Genomic DNA, 20,528 nt, shown 5'->3' with positions numbered 1-20,528 from the left:
CTCAGGTGCAAAATCTTATGACAATACTTACTGGTCAGCAGTGTACATGTTAGCTGTTAAGCCAGCTTGAAGAAATCACTGTAAAAGAGAATGGCAACCTAATATCTATCTTTTAAATATTCCTGACTATGAAACAGTTAAAAATACTAGGTAAACTAAGGAAGAGCTACATTGATAGGAAAGTCTCTTGAAAGATATTGGAGAAAAAACCCTGCCAAGCCACCAGAGTTTCTTGTAAGTCAGTCAAAGTTGGCCCAAACACTGGGAGCCGATACTAAATGAAGCAGAGTGCCTCTACATTAAAAGCAGCACCATTTCAACAACTATCCAAGTCTCAAACTTGGCACACACGCACATTCTACAGAACCACAATCTATTTGTTTATTTAGATGCACAGAGATAGTTTAATTTAATTACTCAAATTATTATTACTGCTGCTGATAGAACGCTCTCTCGAACAACATGGCAAAGCACTTTGGATTCCTGGCACGTGATGAAACACGTAGTTCAGAACGTAAGCTTGATTTTTAATTCATTTGGCTCTTGCATTGTTATGCCAATCAAAAATAAATCAAACATATGTGGCTGCGCATTGAAGGGAGAATTTGCGGGTGAGGAGATGGGCTGGATCACTGCAACTTCTACAGCTTCCAGAGAAGTTTACCTGTTTGTTCATTCGTGTGAAAAGCTTACTTTAAGGTTTTGCCATGTTCTCTTTCACCCTTGGATAATTCACAGAAGTTCTTGCTTGCTGAAGCCCTCATTCACTTCGTTTCACTTGCAAAACAGAATTACAGCCCGAGAAATTCAAACCTGCAGATGTGCAGGTTTCATGGCAGTATCCAGAATTAAAAAAAGGTTCAAGCAGCAACTGTGGTGCAGTCCTGCTCATGTCTACATCGCACATTCCTTCATGTCCCACTCTGCTGTCTAGAGCTTTCAAATGTATTTCTTCGGCACTACTTTTTTTTTTTTTAAACCAAAATCAATACGCTAATCCAGCTAACTGCAATGCCACCGAGGCACAAGAGCAGATATTAGGGAAAGGAAAGGACAAATGATGAACAGCGGAAAGGGGGGAATGAAGGGACAGAGGGACGATTGCTCTGCCCAATGGCAGCCCAACCAGGCTGGATAAAGACAGTTTGAAACTCAAACTTGGGACTGCACATTTGCCAACGGCATCCAGTTACTTGTCTTCCCTTGTGGTGCCCAGGTTGGACTGTACTTGAGAAACTCCTTCAGCACCCAGAGAAGGAATAAGAACTACAAGTACCTACAGACTGCTCCTTTCAAAAACTTCAGTTTCCTTACTTGAAGGTAACCTTTCTTTTCCCATCGAGAGACAAACCCCATGCACATTCACAGAGAGCGCTGTCTGGATGCATTTAGAAATCCTTCGCTTGAGCAGCAATTTGAGGACTGCTTAACAAAGCTCATCGTTCCTGCCAGATGCCTTTGCAACAGCATCTTGCAGTCGTCTTTGAACAGTGGGCTAGAAAGTCAGAGAAGACATCCACTGACAAAGAGTAGAGAAGCATTTGAAGGACGTGACCCCAAGAATATGAAGACAGAGCTTAAACATCCCGGGAGTGTGAAGTGTAAATCAATCCCTGGTATGCAAAGCTTGAGATGCCACAAAGAGAAAGAAAAGCACCAATAAATCTGGTCAAAAGCTGGTTGACTGTGAACTTTTAAAAGGAGCCACCAGAGCTTGTAACGCTCCTCCACTTCTTCACAGAAAATTCTTCACAGAATTGTCAGTAAGAGGAGAAACCTTCAAAGACATGCAACAACGTGCTGGCTGCTAGTGGTTCAAAAGGTACTCCAGCCCTCCTGTGATCAACAAGAAAAGTCCAGTACCAGTGATGAGCTGGGGCAGTTTTCACCCATAAATTTCACATCAGCCCCTTTGCGGAACACTTTGCTACAATAAGCAGAAATCACTGGAAGGCAACAAACAGAAATCGCTGCTAGGTGGGGACTGTGATGAAACTAATGAATTCCTCCAGATCTCACTAGCGGTCCAGAACAAGTGAAACCAGCAGGAGAAGCTAACTAGGGGAGGAACAAGCCATTTAGGCAGGGAAGAGGCTCTGGAGAAACCTCTCCATTATTGACAAGAGCCTCCCTCACCTACAGCCGAGGGAGGAGAAGCTCTGAGAAGAAGCCATCCAGTCTCCCTGATGTAAGGGAGATATGGCACCACCCCACCAACATGCGCAGACACACTGCCAGAAACAACGTCAGGCTCCTCGGAGACAGATAAAAAAATCATCCAAAACCAGGCAAACGGGACATTGACCACTCACTGCTACTGTCAGCAGAACCTCAGAAATCCAACAGAAAAGTCTTTTTGGCAACAGTAATAATTGAACAAATTTGGCAAAGGTCTTGGTCATACTTTCTGAAAAAGAAAGCCTGGCATTTCCCAATTATGCAATCAAAACAAGTCTACATTTTATGCACGGGTTCAGAAAAACAACCAGTAACTTCCTGGTAGGAGGAAAAAAAAATTCAGAACTACTAAGAACGCAGTTACTAGCTCTGGTTCAGACAGACAGTCCCTGAGTCAGAGATCTTTGCAAACTGGGAGGCTACTTCAAAAAAATAACATGAAGTGTTAGCCCTGTTCTAAGTTTTCCCAGGCATTCTGCTAGCTCTTGCCACTGCTAAGATCCTAAGCTAGATGAATTTTTGGTTTGAACACTTCGCAAACCTGCCCTCATGTCCCACGTTAATTGTCTAACTCCAGATGACCTCTGGGATATTGCTCTCTCACTCCAATGTGGAACCTGGCCATGAAGTAGTTCAGTTCATCCACAAAATTTCAAACACATGGGAAATGAACAGACAAGTTTCACACTCAGTATTATTGGTTTCCCTGGTCAGTTCCTTTAATTTCTGTTACTTCCTTCAGCACACAGGGTGATGTTGCCCCTCAGTATATACCATGACAGCAAAACACATGTTTTAACACAACATTTTGCAGACGTTTTGCATTACCCTGAATTCCAGGAGGATTAAAAAAAAGGAAAAAAAAAATCTGTGTTCCTTTGGAGATCGTGGACCCTGAGATGTTGAGCCTTTTTAAAACTTCAGCACGACTCCGTGGCGTCTGACAGAGCGAAGGCTCTTGACAATCTTCAGACCCAACAAGGTGGCTTCACAGCAGACATCTATGTTTAAGCCATGGAGCTGCATCAACGCTGAATGTACTTGCTCATGAAGAATGCGCTCACTGGACATGCCAAGGGCAGCCTAGGAGGTAGACTAAGAAGGAAGCTATTCTGCATTGACTCTTAACAACCAGAACGAACCTTTGAGAGAAGAAAAGTAAAAACACGGAGGAGCACAATCCTAAAATAAAATTATGTTCAGACATTCTGGCTTCGGTGCCTGAAATACAACTCTAAAGCTTGCTTTAATAACTCCGTAACTACCGATGAGACAGACAAACGAGAAAAAAATAGAAATGACGATCTCTTGGGGACTGCATATTTTAACGCAGTCTCTATTTTCTTTTGCTGCACAGCTGTGGGAAGCTGAACACACTGCAAGCACAGGGTCCATTGATGTAGGGAAATGCATCAAATGTTGACATCAGACTACATGCAGTTGACACTACTACATTGACATTAAGACTACATGCAGTTTCACCTTGCTCAAGTGAATTTTGCTAAAATGTTACTTACTGATCAAGCGCTCAAAAAGAGCACCTGTAGTCTTGAATGGAAAGCCCTCATATGGAGCAATTTATCTTTACAGTAAAGTGACAGAACTACAATACTACTCCCTACAGGACCTACTGGATGGAGATAAATGCTTCAGGAGAACAAGCTGGAGTGTGTAACACCTGAACAGGAAGCAGGAGTGGGGTTAAGTTGCTGTGAGCTCTATGATTTGAATGTGCTAGCTGGGATACCCGATGTGCCTCTGTGCGTGTCAGCTCAAGCTTGCCACGGTTCAGAGAGGAAGGAAGCAGATGGAGCTTCCAACACTGGGCGTTCCTGGGATGTGATGACACTGTGCTGCTGTCACTGCCTGTACAGAAAACCTCCCTCTCTAGGGAGGAGGAGAAAAGGACTTGTCTCCGCAGAAGTAATGACGATAGCAGAAGGAAAAAAAAAAAAAGCAGTATCGGCAAGGTCAAAAAATTCTGTGAAACGAAAGGCAGGCCGGATTTATGGCAGTGGTTACTTCTGAATTTTTGAATTTTCCATTTTTCCATGAGAACTTAAAAATCTTGCAATGTTCACAGAATGTGTCGTACCCACAGGGCTGAAGGATGTGATGTGCCCATCTCCAGTCTGAATATAACAATCATACATGACACAAGGTAGAAATAAGTTTTCATGAAGGCCAAAGTACCAATGCTGAAAACAGTGAATTGCAAGCACACAGATCTCACAAACACAGAAAAATTTGTTGTTTAATATAATGGCAAACTGTGAACAACTCTGCTCCATTGAGCATTTTGATAAAAAATTACTCATACGTGAGCATGAAGAAAAGCATAGTGGAAAGCATTATTACTGCAATAGTAAAAAGTTTCTGTTAATAAAGAGCATGCACATTAACCAGTAAACATACATGTGAACTATCACGCAAAGCCAGAATGAGAAAGTAACAGTCAGAGAAAGGAATGCTTCACAAACTCCTCAGCCACAAGACTTGCACCATAAGTCACGTGGATGAAAGAAAAACAAAGCAAGCAGGGTAAGATGCAAAAGGAAGAGTACTTCAGTACCTTCCTTTCAAATCAATTAAAAATGACATTCAGACAAGTAAAGAGTTCCCAACAACACCCCTCAAAAAAAAACCAAACAACCACAAGCAAACTCATAAGAAAATCCAAGAGATGGGGAGAAGGATGAGATTGCTTTAAGTCATGTTACTTATAAAAAAAATAGCTAACAAGTATTTTTTTGTGTGTGTGCAAAGGCAGTCAGAACAACCTGTATTTGATCTTACCAGTTAACCTGTCACAACATACGATTCTTGAACTTAATGGTATCTGAATGATATAGGAGGACAGATGCTTTTACACAAATTACTATTACTTTCACTCAGAGTTATCAAACGCAGATCATATAGATGAAGTGCAGTTTAGAAGCAGATTTGTACTGTACCTAACGTCGCAGATATTTCTAAATAATGCGTCTGGAACGTTAAGTTATATTTCTAGTTAAATGGCAAGTTCTTCAGAAATACAAACTACAAGAAATACAGGTGGTGTTACGCTCAGATCAAAGTTCTATTAATCCCAGCTAAAAGCTTTTACGTAGTAACATTTCCCTCTGAAAATACAAAATCTTGCGCAATTAATGTTGTTAACAGTACTTACTGTACTAAGAATGAAAGTATGAATGTGTTTCGTTCTGATGGCTTGATCAGATCTACATTATGGAAGTATGAAGCAAACAAAAAAAAACTATGCCTTGTTTAATAAAGTAAATTAGCAACACACTTCCAGATTTGTCCCTCAATTATTTTTTCAAAGGCATTATTTTATCCCAACAATATTTAATTTCTAATTGTCTAATGCAGGTTTCAAAACTGCAGTACTAGACACCCTCCTGGGACAGCACTTACTATCTGCAGTGGAAGAATAGCCAAGCCTACATTTTCTGGTTCAGGCCACAACGTTTTACTTTCATTCTCAAGTGTCAGAAGTATAAAATGTCAAATCACAGGCATAAATCAAAAGAAAATGTGTTCTTTTGCTTGACATCCCATTATCATTCTCCCTTCTCTTTCACGTAAAAGCCTGCAGGTGTATGCATAACAAACTCAGCAAGCCGATATACACCGAGCAGACCCTTCCAATCCAAAAGGCAACGTTTAAAGCCAGGAGGCAGCACTGAGATTCCAACATTTTCACAGCCTGTACAAAAACATCTGTTTGCTATTACCATCCATACATATTGTTATTCTTCCTGGGCTGGTAACTTCTGAAGCCATTCAAAAAGATTTTTCTCCAAAACATACCAAGTCTTGCAGGCACGATGGCTTCTTGCCACATCTATATTAATTTAAAAAGAGGCTGCTGAATTTGGCCCTACTTTAAACATTATACATTCTTTATAACAACATATGTAAGCTACTTAAACTGATTGTGTATGCCATTATTGTTTCTCACAAGAAAAAAAAAACAATACAAAGAATTCTTGTTTGAAAAAGACAAGTTTACATCTGATTTTTCCCTCTGTGACAAGTTCAGACATTTGGCTAGCAAAAAATGACAAACAGAAATCTGGCCGCTTGCCATTTCTCTAAATTATAGTATTAACTAATAACTAATGAAATTATCAAGAACTAAGAAAATAAGCAATAACTAACAAAGCTCAGACTTTTGTATTTATAGAAACATTTTGCATGGTAAAAGGAAAGCATGTTAAGGACTATCCTTGTTTTCTTCATCCGCAGACATAAATTTTTGTGCAAGTCTCATCACATCCAAGCTGCTCAAATCCCTTCTTCCCCCACATCGTAACTAGTCACTGAAACTAGAAGGTGGGGGAGTGATTGTTTATATCCTCATTTGTAAGCCTTTCAGCCTCCTTGAAAATGCACTATTACACACGATTCCCCATCTTCATCTTCAAGGCTTCACCCTCTTCTCCTCACATGCTCCTCTCGCTTCAGTCCCTTGAAGGTCACTTCCCCGCAAGAGGAAGGGGCGGGGGGGAGAAGTGCTGTTTCAAAGGAAATGCTGATGGTTTGGGGTTATTATCGATTTATTACTCAAATTCAATTGTAACCCAATCACAAAATGTTCGTCCCAAATCAGACCAACAAATTCCAGTTATCTTATATCAGATTATGAACTCTACAGAATAATATGTGTCGGCATTTTCAGTAAAGAACCATTTTGATAATTACTGCACGAAAAACAAAGAGCAGAAAACAAAATGCATAGAAAGTGAGATTTCAGAAGTTACTTTTGAAAAGAATCTGCATGAGTTTGCTTTAAATCTTGTTTGTGTCTTCTTCTATGGACAGGACAGTCTTCAGAACATAACTCAGAAAAGCACTATTTTTCTTCCTTCTGCCTCATGCAATCCCCACATAACCAGCAGATGTTGACAGGAAAAGGTTTTAAAGTTCGTTTTTTTTTTCCTCCTCCCTCTCTCTCTCTCTCTCAACTGTCCAGATCTCTTTGCCCAAACAGGAAACTTCACAGGGAAGTTGCAGCACAGAATACAGGAGGGGAAATTAAAAAAAAAAAAAAAAGCTTGCAAATGGTCTAAAAGCCTTTTCACATAGCACTCTCCAACCACCAGCTTGACTGAACGGAGCCTTGCTCTTAAGATGGCTGTACACCTTTTAGCCTCCCTGTTATATCTTGTGAAGAACAAGCCGTTATGGATTTGTGGAGAAGAGCCTGACATCCCAAACCACAGGAGCATCCAACTAGCGCTGTGCTGTGCAGTGCAAGGCAAGCTTCTATGGTACCTCCTTTCAGGCCTCAGTGACAGGGTTAGGTTAATTACAGAAGTGGAATTACCAATCAGGAAGACCCAATTAAGAGTAACGGCCTTCTTCCCCCACTTCTTTCTGCTGTACGATATCTTCATTTCCACCTGTGTCTGCACTTTCAGCAAGACTGCCGTCACTCACCCCAACACAGGGGTAGGCTGCCGAACGTAACTCCAGAATTGTCAAAATGTGGAAAGCACAGAACTTCTTCTGCCCCGAGGAGTGATTCAGACAAAAGTGAGACCCCCGAGCACTACAGAAAAAATAAACAGAAAATGCATGCTGAAAGGAGGCGCTCTTTTCTGAGGTAGTGATTCATCCCAGTGACCAAGAAGCAGCCAAACCACAATGGTTATTTACCAAAAGAGGTCACAGGAGCAAACAAAGGAATTCGAAAAACTTAAAGCCAAAAAAAAGTGCGTTTTTGGGGGAATAATGTGGATGTTGATACAACCTAAAACCAGAAAACAGCAAAACAAAAGCATAAAATTCTGTAACATGAAATGCTCAACAAGAAGAGAGGCACAGCCCACAGTTCTGGAAACATTTTTCCTTAGGTCTCAGATGGAAATAAGACTTCTGACTGATCTCACTTGAAATTGCTCCCCTTTGCCTTAACAATGAACTCCTGGTCTGCACGTCTATCGAATAACCAAAATGACTTGACAGCTCTTACAGCAACTAGGTTACTTCAATGCTCCACATTAATCTTCAGGCTCCTTCCACAAATCATGTAAGTTTGTCATTTGATAAGTTCTTTCCCGTACTTCTGTTGCCGAAGTCAGAAGCAGTCCTGGAAATTGTGTGGTTTAGAAATATTACCGGGCAAAACATAGGGAAATAAATCCAAGAAGAATCTCAGATCAGTGAGAGACCCTTAGTGTGAACCTAAAAAGATGAAAGTGGTAGGCTTTTGCTTTGCTGACACGTCACACTTCTGGACTAGAAGCAATTGTAAGGTTATCTAGATACATTACTAAAATTTCAGCCGTTCAGACTGACATTTTCCCAACCAAACACCAATTTTATTTTGGTGACATGAAACTGTTTGACTATTCTAAGAAAAGAACTATTCAAAACAAATTTTGCCCCGGATGAAAAAAATATCTCGCAAATACTACCACAGCTATTTTACTGGTAATTTTGTCATAGTCATACTTTGGAGTAAGGACTGGCTATTGGAAATGAAAGGTAGGTTGTGAAGTTGAAGTATATTCCTAAATTATGGTATATCCAGCACCTTTCTGAAATTTAGTTGCATGCTTTGGCAAATGTTTGCGGGGTAAATGAAGCAGAAAGTAGTGCCCTAATGATTTCTAACTTGCCCAAATACCTGTACATTTTCACCATGATGGTAAAAGGCATATCCCAGAAGCTGTTTATCTGCTGTCAAAACTAAATCATCTTGAAGACAGACTCACCTGAATTTTAAAAATGTACTTTAGAATAGAACAAGGTATTTTCCCCATAGCCTTTTTCTCAGAAAACACTAACTAATTCTGACTCATTTTCTGAAAGAAAGCAAGAAAAATAATCAAAGAAAGGAATCCAGCCAGGGGCAGATGTTTAGCATGGAATATTTCAGCCTAAGAGTTAACGTCTAGCAGACTGGTGAGCAGCCAAACAAGTTTTTGTAATGACATGGGAAGCTAGGACAAAAAGAATGAGAGCCATGTTGCAGATCCATTACCGTAGAGAGCAGTGGGAAGAAAAAAAAAAAAAAAAGACCCATTCAATATCAGTTTCTGTTCTTTATTTCAGAAAAAGCAAGAGGATGTCCTCATACCACATAAGGAATAAGGATGTGGAAGTAGATTCCTGTTCATTAGTAACTCAGGAGGATAAACGACATGTAGAAGCCTTGATCAGTTTTAAGTGAGTGTGCCTGCATGATTTTCAACATAGCAGTTCTGAAAAGAGTTGGCTAAAGGTATTTCTGGGTCCCTGATATTACTTTCTAGCAAGTCTTCAAATACCAGGAAAATTCCAGAAGACTGAAAAGATGATGATGTTCAGCAAGGGCAAAAACTGTGACTCGCAGTGAATGGAGAGCAGCTACCTTGACATCAGATCTAGGCAAAATCACTGGGCAAAAAATTAAGGAATTAAGACCAGAAATACATTTTGTGCCATTCCACATAGGTGACATTTTGAATACGCTGCATGCAAGTGATTACAGGATATAAGCTCTCTAATGCTGCTGTGAGAAACTGTGAGACCAGCTTTAGTCAACAGTTTGGGTTTGACTCCTTCAGAATTAGTAAGGGCTTAAAATCATAAAACATTCTTATGAAATAACAGACATTTTCACTATCAATAACGTACTCTTTCAGTGGAATGCAAAAAAAAATATTTCAGATAACTAACTTTGTGAATTACAGTTAAAGCTTTTTGTAAGTGGAAAATCATAATTAAGTAACAGCAGTGCCAGCAGGATTTCAAAGTAAACACACTATTAAATGGTTTCATCAATGACTTTCCTATATCTAAATTAAAGAAACACAAATGGTAACTAGAGAGTGGGGAACTGGATCTCAGAAATCAGCAGGATCTGGGTGATGGTTTTGATGAGACTAAAACTGAAGGGATACATACAGAGTCGCTGCCTTTGTTTCTAAGACCATGCTGAAAAGTTTGAGAGCGTGCAGTAAAGAGCCATGCAAATCACTTGACGACTGGAGAAAATGCTGTAGAGAACATTAAAGAGTTCAGTCTGCTAAGTTTATGAAACTTGTGAGGCAGCATGATTTTGCTATGTAAGTGCCAGAGAGGGAAAATGCCATACCCTAAAGAGCTCTTTAATCTAATGGAGAAAGGCTTTATATAAAACAAAAGATGGGAACTGAAGCCAGACAAACTCAGATTTGGGAGAAAAAAATAAAAATAAAATAAAATAAAATAAATGTGAGTGGAATTAAGGACAAGCTCTCAAGGCCTCAAGGCAAGTGATAGATTCCTGCATTTGCATGTTTTCAAATTAAGACCAGAGGACTTGCTGGAAAATAAACAAAGTTAATATGTGCTCAGAAACAATTATCAGGCTTAATACAGAATAAATGCTTGAAATTTCATAGCCTACATTCACGCACACACAAATTGATAAAAAAAATTGTTTCTTTACACTTTGACTCTATGAACCTATGATCTCTTAAGAAATATTACTGAAAGATGGTGCTATTAGTCGTTTATAACTAATTAGTGCAACTCTCACCCCTTCTTTTTAAGGGAAGTGCCCCATAGTTATACTTCACGCTCATTTCACGGTTGCATTCTGTTTGTACATGTTTGCTGTCATCCACAATTTTAGCAATTAGCCATGAATATGGCTGACTTCAAACAAAAGAAAAATTGTCAAGGAAAGAGGAAAAAATGGCTATGAAGAAACAAAAACCAATAAAATAAAATAAATTGCACATTCAAAAAATAAACCTTGAATTGTCTTACCACCTGGAAACACCATTTTCCCAAGTGATGTGGGAAAGCAAGAAGTTCTGAAGAGTCTAGTAGATAAAGGCTATTTAAAACAAGTTCTTTATCCCTTATATTCAAGTGCTTTGAGAACTAGGACATTGTCTTTTGGGCTCACATTTCATTTCAGCTCTATACGATGGTTTACAATCAAGAGAACTTTAGCCCGAATTCAGGCAAAACCACAGAGAATCTGGGTTTCAGTTGTACCCTTCTGTGGGCTATGTGCATATATGCATCCATGTGCTTTCACGTAATAGCATACGTATAACAGTTCTTACCTGATGGGATTTTAGCATCTGAAATACACTGATGTCTCCAAAAACTAATGGCAGATCTTTCTCTGTTCTGCAGCCGACATAACCTCTCAGCCAGCCCTCCCCTGCAGAGAATAAAGGAATGCTCAGTTTTGCCAAGAATCAGGATACAGTTTTGCCAAGTGACAAGCCATAGGACATATGGAATATGTATGCTTTGACCCTGAGAGACAGAAACATACAGGAACATTACATTTTACAGATTAGTTCTCCTCATTTTGATTTTCCAGTGGATACACTCCCAATAAAACACACAGTTAGGGTCAATACACACAATAAAACATTTTTCCACTATCTGGGTGTCCACAATTTTCAAGTTTTCAGAACTGCCTCCAACACAAGGATTGTAAAGAAAGGTTCCCACTTTCTTCCTCTGTACTTTCTCTGCACTTCTGCACATACCATGATAGCTACTACAGACAACGCTGAATTTGAAATAAACACCCTAAATGGTTCACTGTAACCACCAGTTATAACAGGTTGGGTTTTCTTTCCTCACAGATTTGTTTGTCTGTTGGCAAGGAGTGATCACAGAAATATTCTTTTACCCATACTTGACCCTATGATTCATTTCACAAGCTGGGTCAAGTGCGCAGTTTCAGTGGTCGGAACATTCTCCAAGATGGAATTAATTTAGCATTCCCAAGGTGAGGAGCAGAGGAGTGGCATCAAAAGCACATACATTTAAGGTAACACTAAAGCAATTCCTACCCTTGGATTCAAATCCAGGAGATGTCAACTTACCACTTTAAAACCAAAAAGTGTGTGTTGGAAGCTGTTTTGGGGCTGTTATAATGAGTTTTGGAATAGTAAGGGAGTATTTGAGTGTTTTTCTTTGGCTTCAAACAAGTTATTTGCATAAAAAAGTACTTTAATCTTTCCTTAAAGTGTAAGTTTCCCCACAACAAGATCTAGTATGTATCAGTAAAGGCTTCCACTAAGCTGAAATGTGTCCTTAGGTAAACTTAAATCAACAAAAATAGAATAAGGCCAGTTTATGAGTGCATATAAATGGGATTATTATTACTATTATTTTAGAACAAAGATCAAATAGCTTGGTAAAGCTCATGCTGCAAATGAGAAGCTGGGAGGAGTCACACCTGTGGAAACAAAGAAGGAACTAAAAGGGCTAAGCAGCACTTCAAGGAGCCTGTAAAAAATCTCTTTGGTTAGTAATTACTAAGAGCAATTTCACCTGCAGAGAAATCAACAGGTTATATGATAATGAATTAGCTGTCTCAGCTGATTTTCTAATGAGCAACTACCTAATTTGCAAAACCGTAACTATCACAGGACTTATCGGATAGGACGGCAAAACATTGTCATAGTGAAGACCAGAGAACGAATACTCAGAAATACAAGAGCCATGTGTGACCCAGAATGATTTGTGAAAGTTACGTAGTTCATATTACTGCAGTCTCTTCTATGGCTGTAGTGGTTCAGGCAGGGAAGAGAAACTCAAGACTCTAATTTACCATCTTTCAGAGGACCAACCCCCAAGATAAAGAACCCACAAGCTACATGACTTGCTATATTACGGAGGAAAACAAACAAAAACATTTAGGAAACCTTGGGCTCCAATGAACTTACAGATAAGCTTAACAATGTTGTTTAATCCTCCTTTCAACATGGATTTTAAAACACACAGGCAACCAGTACAGAAAAGTGCAATGGATGCTTTGGTATGCAGCAGGGTCAAATTAAGCACAGACCTTTGTACAGGATAATTTTGTCTGCTGCTAACACCCTGTTCAGCCACATTTACCCCTAAAACTTGAGCACTCAACACTCGAGCATTGCTGCACTCCTGCAGTTGAGGACAGGGCAGTTCCACAAACACCAGCAAACTGCCCACCCAGTTTCTCCTCCCGCCTGGCTGCCGTTCTCAGATGCAGCTCTTAATTCAGCTCGGCTGCACGGTCTGCCCAAGCCATGCTGGAACACGGTTCACTTGAGCTACTCTTAGAAATACAGCTGCTAAATGCATTTTGAATTTGCTTGCTTGCTGAAGTCTTGCATGCAGAAGTCTGCAACTGAACCCTGTGGCTGGACTACAGCAATACAGAAAATAGCGAGTAGCTCAAAAACTTGTTCTGGTGGAAGAAAACTGTTCAGCAGAAGTCTTCCAAAACCTTATTTCATTTCTTCCACAGACAACGTTCAAAGAAACGTATTTTCTTACAGCGCTTAAGGTACCTGCACAAAAGAGCAGCTCTTAAAACCTCGGTCTAATTTTCCCCCTTCCCCTGAAGAGGGTTATGGTCGTAAGCCCGCTACTGCTTCATCTATGGCAGAAGCACTCCATAGTATGACAAAGTTCCTGGTTTAATGGCACAGAACAGAAATATACAACGCAAAAAACCACTCTTGTTTCAGGCCTAATATGCCTACCAGGCAAGGTCTTACTCTGACACAACTTCACGGCACATTTGCTAAGCGTGTCTGTATTAGGACAACAGTGACCACAAGGTCCATGAAAAATAAAACCATGTCTTTCCTTTAGCAGCCCCTTGGCTAATAAAATTAATTGATATTTATTAATACTTATCCTTCTATTCCAATTCCAAATGCATTTAAAAATAGTTTAAACCGCAAACATAAGAAAGCATTTTGCATCTGCTTGGATGCAGAACATAAAATATAACCAACAATGGATTTATGAGAGGTTCTCATCCAGTCATTGGCATTGCTTTTTTGTTCCGCTCCTGTCTCCCTCCCCCGTCTTTCATACATTGTGAAACTGGAAAATACAGTTCAAGGACATGCCATGCACAAAAGGAATTTCGATGGCAAAAGAGAGAGTTGGTAGTTTATGGTTCATTTCTTCTGCTGCTTCTAAAATGTAGAAACAAGAACAAGAAATTTAAACATTGCCCCAAAAACAGCAGAATCAACCCATTTTTAGCACTTAAAACAAGAAAAAAAAGAAGAAAGATACTTTCTGTTGCATATTTTGACACGTTTTAAGACAGCGGCACTTGAGAACTATTAATTCCTTCTCATATAAGACAGGTGCCCACACTGTTCAAAATGTTTGTGTATCTGCTGTGAGAAATTGTGAACAGATGAGAGCAATAACAGAGCTACAAAGCTTACATAAAGCAGAGCATGATATTAAGCAGGAACCAGCTTCAGTGTTAAGAACAAATTCCATGTTTTGAGAAGAGCAACACTTGAAATTATTATTATTTTATTCCTAGTTGCACACCTGTGGATTATTATATACCTAATGAGCTTTTATAGTCAGTTTTTGGCAGTTAACTTGGTTTACTGGGACTAGCAGGCATTCTTCAGCATAGATTCTCTCCAAGAAAGGGGCATTTTGCTTATTTCTGGTAACACAAGATAAATCATTTTTACTTTTCGCTGTCCACGCATTATCCTTCTGAAAACACCTTAGCTTTTCAGTGCTGTGTGTTTGGTTTAGTCTGCCAGATACTAGAGGTTTTGTTGGCACAAAGGGTGGAGACTGGATTCTACAATGCAAGGTCTCGTTGCAGTTTCCTTATGTACCTAGCTGCCTCAAGGAGTTTGGAAAAAAATATCCAGATCCTTTTTTTTGATCTTATGCATTTAACTGTCCTACATGACTAACCCACCACCTGGTGTGTGTGCATGTCTGTATATATATATATATATATATATATAAAAATTGGCAAATATATTTTCATTACTAATTATGATTTCTGTAATCAAAGAAACTGACAGTCTGTATTTAAACAACAAAAACTTTAATCTGAGCTGCATACCTTACTGACTAGCACTTTGAACTTAACCCCAAAATAATGTTTTATCATGAGCAAATTTAATGCATTTGGCAAACTGTTAATGCAAGGGCTGCTCAATGAAGCCAAACTGCTCAGATACAATCTCTGCTACTCACAACCTTTTTAGTTTTAATCAGGAAACTCTCAGTACAGCTATTTTGACCCTTGAAATCCCTTAAGGTAGATTGAACAAGTGGAAGTCCATGTCCTACTTCCCTACTAAAACTGAGCTTGTTGAAATACTCCACGGTCTATGTTCAACAATATCCATGTGAAAGACACAGGTTTGCTGACCAAAATAAAATGCAGCATCTAGTACGAAAGCTCAGTTTCTGGAGGTGCTCCTTTCCACAAACAAAGATTGTATTCTTCTGGAGAAGCTGGCAGCCCATGGCTTGCACAGGTGCACGCTTTGCTGGGTTAAAAACTGGCTGTATGGCCGGGCCCAGAGAGTGGTGGTGAATGGAGTGAAATCCAGCTGGCAGCCAGTCACCAGTGGTGTTCCCCAGCGGTCAGCATTGGGGCCCACCCTCTTTAATATCTTTATTGTTGACTTGGATGAGGGAATTGAGTGCACCCTCAGTAAGTCTGCAGATGACAGCAAGCTGGGGGGAAGCGTAGATCTGCTGGAGAGTAGGAAGGCCCTACAGAGGGACCTGGGCAGGTTGGGTCGATAGGCAGGGGCCAATGGGATAAGGTTTAACATGGCTAAGTGCCAGGTTCTGCACTTTGGCCACAACAACCCCACGCAATGCTACAGGCTTAGGGCAGAGCGGCTGGAAAGCTGTGCAGAGGAAAAGGATCTGGGGGTGCTGATTGATGCTTGCCTGAACGTGAGCCAGCAGTGTGCCCAGGTGGCCAAGAAGGCCAACGGCATCCTGGCTTGGATCAGGAATAGTGTAGCCAGCAGGAGCAGGGAGGTGATCGTACCCCGGTACTCGGCTCTGGTGAGGCCGCACCTCGAGTGCTGTGTTCAGCTTTTGGGCCCCTTACTACAAGAAGGACATCGAGGTGCTGGAACGTGTCCAGAGAAGGGCTATGAAGCTGGTGAAGGGCCTGGAACACAAGTCCTGTGAGGAGCAGCTGAGGGAACTGGGGTTGTTTGGTCTAGAAAAGAGGAGACTCAGAGGAGACCTTATTGCTCTCTACAACTACCTGAAAGGAAGGTGTGGGGAGCTGGGGGTCTGCCTCTTCTCGCAGATAACCAGTGATAGGACTAGAGGGAATGGCCTCAAGCTGCGCCGGGGGGGTTCAGGTTGGAAATGAGGAGACATTTCTTCTCAGAAAGAGCAGTCAGGCACTCGAACAGGTTGCCCATGGAGGTGGTGGTGTCACCGTCCCTGGGGGCGTTCAAGGAAAGGTTGGATGTGGTGCTTAGGGACGTGGTTTAGTGGGTGACATTGGGAGTATGGGGATAGACGATCTTGGAGGTCTTTTCCAACCTTAATGACTCTATGATTGTACCACCCTATGTCAAGCACCACCAGATGCTGCTGGTCCCTAGTTTCAAACTCCAATAAGGTTAATAGAAAATGGAAAAAAGAAAGAGCATTAATGAGTAGGCTGTGTTTTTAAAAAGCCATTTTCAAGCTTTTTTTTTTTTTTTTTTAAATTGCTGGAGCTCTTTGTGTTTATTTAATGAAGTTTTAATTCAGCAGGGCAATTACTAAAAATATCCCCACAGAAGTAAATTCATCTAAATTTACTCCTTCCCAGACTTCATTCAAATTTAAGCACTGTGAACACTTAAGCATCTCTTTGAGTCATCTCCTCAGATACACTCTCAGAACTCCATGTACTTCAAAATGCTGTGGATTAGTTACACATATCCATCTCAGGACTGAGCAGTTAGCCATTTTCTCCTTTCAAAGTAAATGACAGGTCTCTCCTAATATTTCCATTAATTTCTACTAATATTTTAACTAGTAAAGTAACTTACTTCTGTAACACTCAGCTGTTCAATTCCACTCCATGGGGTGCTCGCTTAGAAAAAAAAAAAAGGACCCCCTAAGCAGGCTGGCATTTAATTTGGCAATACTGTAAAACCATCAGTTGTTATCAGGCTGTTTACAGCTTGCAAAATGACAAGCAATGCTGAATGCTGACAGTCACTACCCCGTGCCCCTCTAATGTAAAAAACAGTGTGGGTACATATGTAAGATATGACCGATGTCTCCTCTACAGAGGCCCACTCCTCTCCAGAGCAGGAGAGAAGCTGTTGACTTGGTGAGGTCACAAGGGATCTGAAAGAGTAACTTGGTGCACAGATGAGCCCTATTCAAGTTCTGACTCAACAATTAGATTTATAAACATTCACCTTGGATGAATCCCCAGTAACATGATCATTGGGGTAATTTTGTTTGTTAGATGTGGACATGCATAATCAAGGCATAACAGTATTTCTTTTCCTATGTGATAGAACAAGCAGACACCAGAGTAGACAGCAATCATTTTAATTCCCTATAATACTTGTTCAGTAACTGTACTCTGCTACAAGTTCTGGGTTCTTTCCCTTGGAAACGGATCAATGTTTCTCCCAAACCACAATTTCCATGTCAAATCAACAGCATCATGCCCACATGTAAAATGAAAATGAAGATCTGTACGGTAACACAAGTGATCATTTCTAACGCACAGCTATCAGACCCACTGAAGCCTCTTAAGAGTTCAAGGATTTGGAGCCTCTCTCAAGAAATAAGCCCCAAATTTTTCTGGTCTGTGTGGTCTCTGATATTTCTTTTTTCAACTGTTCCACAAAGAAGCTCACCTCCATAAAACATATCTGGAACAAAGGTACCGTTTTCAAGAGCCACCACGACAGAGTAAGAGCTGGAGGTATATATGTTGCTGTTATACCCTCATGCTACTTATGGACGCATGTAAGAAAAAACAGACCCAATTTTAAAGCCTGCTTCATTTGTGCCAGCTCCTCCCTCCCTTGGCATTTTCGTTTATTTTCAGGACCTCACTTGGCCCTGTGTGACCAGTTTACTGCATGTAGAACCAGGACATTCTGTATTTTTCCCCCTCTTTTGATAAGGCAAGTTAATTTTAGCAGATCAGATCTGTAAGTGATCTACTGGCTTAAGTATAATTATATATAAGATAATTAAATTGAATTTCCTAAGATTTTATTTTGCTATTAAGCTAAAGAGGGCCACATAAAACAAGCAAATAAAAACCAAAACCACACATACACAAAAAAAACACCCTCCCCCAAAACAAAGCAGTTATTCTTCACAAGTAAAAGCTCTTGCAACATGACAGATTTAGATGAAGTAGGGTTAACGTTATATAACTTCAGATATCCATTTCCTGCACTGAAAGCCAAACTTTTTGTTTAGCTAATGGAAATAAAATTTTACTAGAAAAAACAAACAATTCATAAAGCCTTCAAGAGAGGTCTTCTTGTAGACAAAAAAAGCTGAGTGAACATATTTCGAGTTTTCTTGTTTACAACTACTACTGAACAAGCAGTTACTGGTTTAACCCATGGAACAAACTGAGACTGTCAGTACATTATTTCTCCCTTCTTTAACACGCGAACTTTGAGTGCCTTGGAACTGGCGCAGGTTATACATTTTACCTTGTATTATTAGCAATAATTCAAAATCTGAAAAAAAAAAAAAAAGAACTTCCTGAAAATGGCTATTTGCAGTGTATACTCTCTCACCCTTAGGTCTGCAAATCACATGCATAATTTTCCCATGCAACATTGACTCAAGCTGAGAAACTGAAACTTTGTGGTGGAATAAAAGGGCAAGAACATCTAAAACCAATACCTCTTGACCTAATCACCAAGCCAATTCATCTCGGTATCAAATACCACTATTAGCACTTCCTCATCAGCTACTTTAGTAGCTCATCAGTGCAGTACATTGACATTTCTCTCTCAGCACACCTTGGAAAATTATACTACTTCCATTCCCTCTAATCCCATTTTTATTTAAATAAAAGGAAGATAGCTATTCAAGATGGCACATAAAACCAATGTCTAAGGTGAGGATGTCCAGGAGCTTTGTTTTGATAGTTGTAAATGAAAGATTTTTTTTTTTTTTTTGCTACTAGGATGGCAGAGCTGGCACCTCCTACAGCACTGCCCTTCAGGGAGATCTAGAACCTGACCAGGGCTAGCAAGACCTCTGAATATCAGCAGTATACAGACTATCAGCTCTTTCTTTGTTTACTGCTTTTTCTGCTATGGTCTCAACCTGCAGTAGAGACGGGAAAAAAGGCGAGGACAAGCCAACAACTGCTATACAGCTTTTAGCTATATAACCAGAAAGAAGGGATCATCACTTCATTGACCAAGAAGCTGATAAACCTTTCCCTGAACTGGTCGTCAACCCACAGCACTGAAAACCTAAGCTTTCCTATCTAGTATGCAGACTCTTATATCCAGTGGTAGCACGTAAAATGAAAATGTGCTCAGTCAACAGTGAAAGGAAAAGTGGAAAAGAGACATACAGAATTAGTGCCCTGAACAGGAAGAATGAAAAGATGAAAATTATCTGGACAAGCAAGTAATTAGATAAACAAAACTTGTATCTGAGGAATCTCCTGCTTGCTTCTGTGTTCCCAAAGGAACCCAAGGTGGAAGCACAGGATCGAATAGTTTAAAAAAATAAAATAAAAAATACCCCAAAAATTCCCCGTGCAAGCTGTCCTCCTCTACCCATTCTGGACAGACTGCATTCTATATTGAAATTTTGAAATAAAGAAATAGAGAAATATATCAGTAACACTGATTATTCTCATATAGCCATTTTGGAGTACCTTTGCTGTAAAAACACATTTTTGCACTAAAATATTTGATACTAAGGGTCACCAAATGAAGGTGCTAGGTGCAGACTCAAGTCGCATTTAAGCTACGCAGCTCCTAACCGAGGGATATTGTTGCTGCAGCCAAAAGCTTTTGACTTAAAAAAAAAAAAAACTACTGGATAAATCCATCAGGGATAACAAACCACTCAAACAGCCCCCAAGCAGTAAACTGCTGAAAGTTCAAAGTACACCTGGGCAAAATACCACTATACACTTATCTCGTTCTTATTACCTTCACACATACTTGCTTTTGGCCACCAACAGGCATTTTTGTCAGTCAGGCTTTGGTCTGACCAAGTACAGTTCTGTCTTTATGTTTTTAAAGTAATAAGTAGAGCTTGATTGCACAAGCAAAGCACTGTAAGTACAGAGATCCTCAGTAATTACAACTTTCAAATCTGTTCCCTCAGTCAACATTTTGAAATAGACAAGAACATTTTAAGAGGAAAAATAAGGTATGGTTATTTATCTAAAGTGCTTTTTAAGTGCTTTATTTTCTGATTGATTACTGTATAGAATCAGCTGTAAATAGGGTAAGAACGAACCATATCATTAAAGATATCTATAAGCAGCACTGTTCAGAATTTTTGTTTCCGTAATTTGAACCGTGCCCTCACATATACCATTAAATTAAAGCACCTTAGTGAATACAATATAAGAAGCTACTATT

The 20,528-nt window shown here is 39.9% G+C and overlaps 1 protein-coding gene and 1 long non-coding RNA gene across 4 annotated transcripts in view; one reads left to right on the top strand and one right to left on the bottom strand.

The window, feature by feature from the left end:
- The window catches only part of SPIDR (scaffold protein involved in DNA repair), a 202,801-nt gene that overhangs the window by 127,097 nt on the left and 55,176 nt on the right, over positions 1-20,528 (bottom strand). For both annotated transcript variants that reach the window (XM_040550344.1, XM_040550345.1), the window contains one exon: positions 11,232-11,332. In XM_040550344.1, the coding sequence (XP_040406278.1) occupies positions 11,232-11,332 (101 nt within the window). The remainder of the gene's footprint in view (positions 1-11,231; positions 11,333-20,528) is intronic.
- On the top strand, positions 7,916-19,954 carry LOC121066634. Of its 2 annotated transcripts, none has more exons than XR_005817882.1 (3): positions 7,916-8,215; positions 9,244-9,357; positions 19,103-19,954. It is a non-coding gene; the product is annotated as an uncharacterized LOC121066634 (long non-coding RNA). The 2 variants fall into 2 exon arrangements; XR_005817883.1 differs by lacking the exon at positions 19,103-19,954 and adding an exon at positions 11,769-11,902.

This window comes from Cygnus olor, chromosome 2 (assembly GCF_009769625.2).
Source record: "Cygnus olor isolate bCygOlo1 chromosome 2, bCygOlo1.pri.v2, whole genome shotgun sequence".
In the NCBI taxonomy this organism is placed as follows: Eukaryota; Metazoa; Chordata; class Aves; order Anseriformes; family Anatidae; genus Cygnus; species Cygnus olor.
The sequence above is the reverse complement of the archived record's forward strand: the minus strand, read 5'-3'. Positions and strand labels throughout refer to the sequence as shown.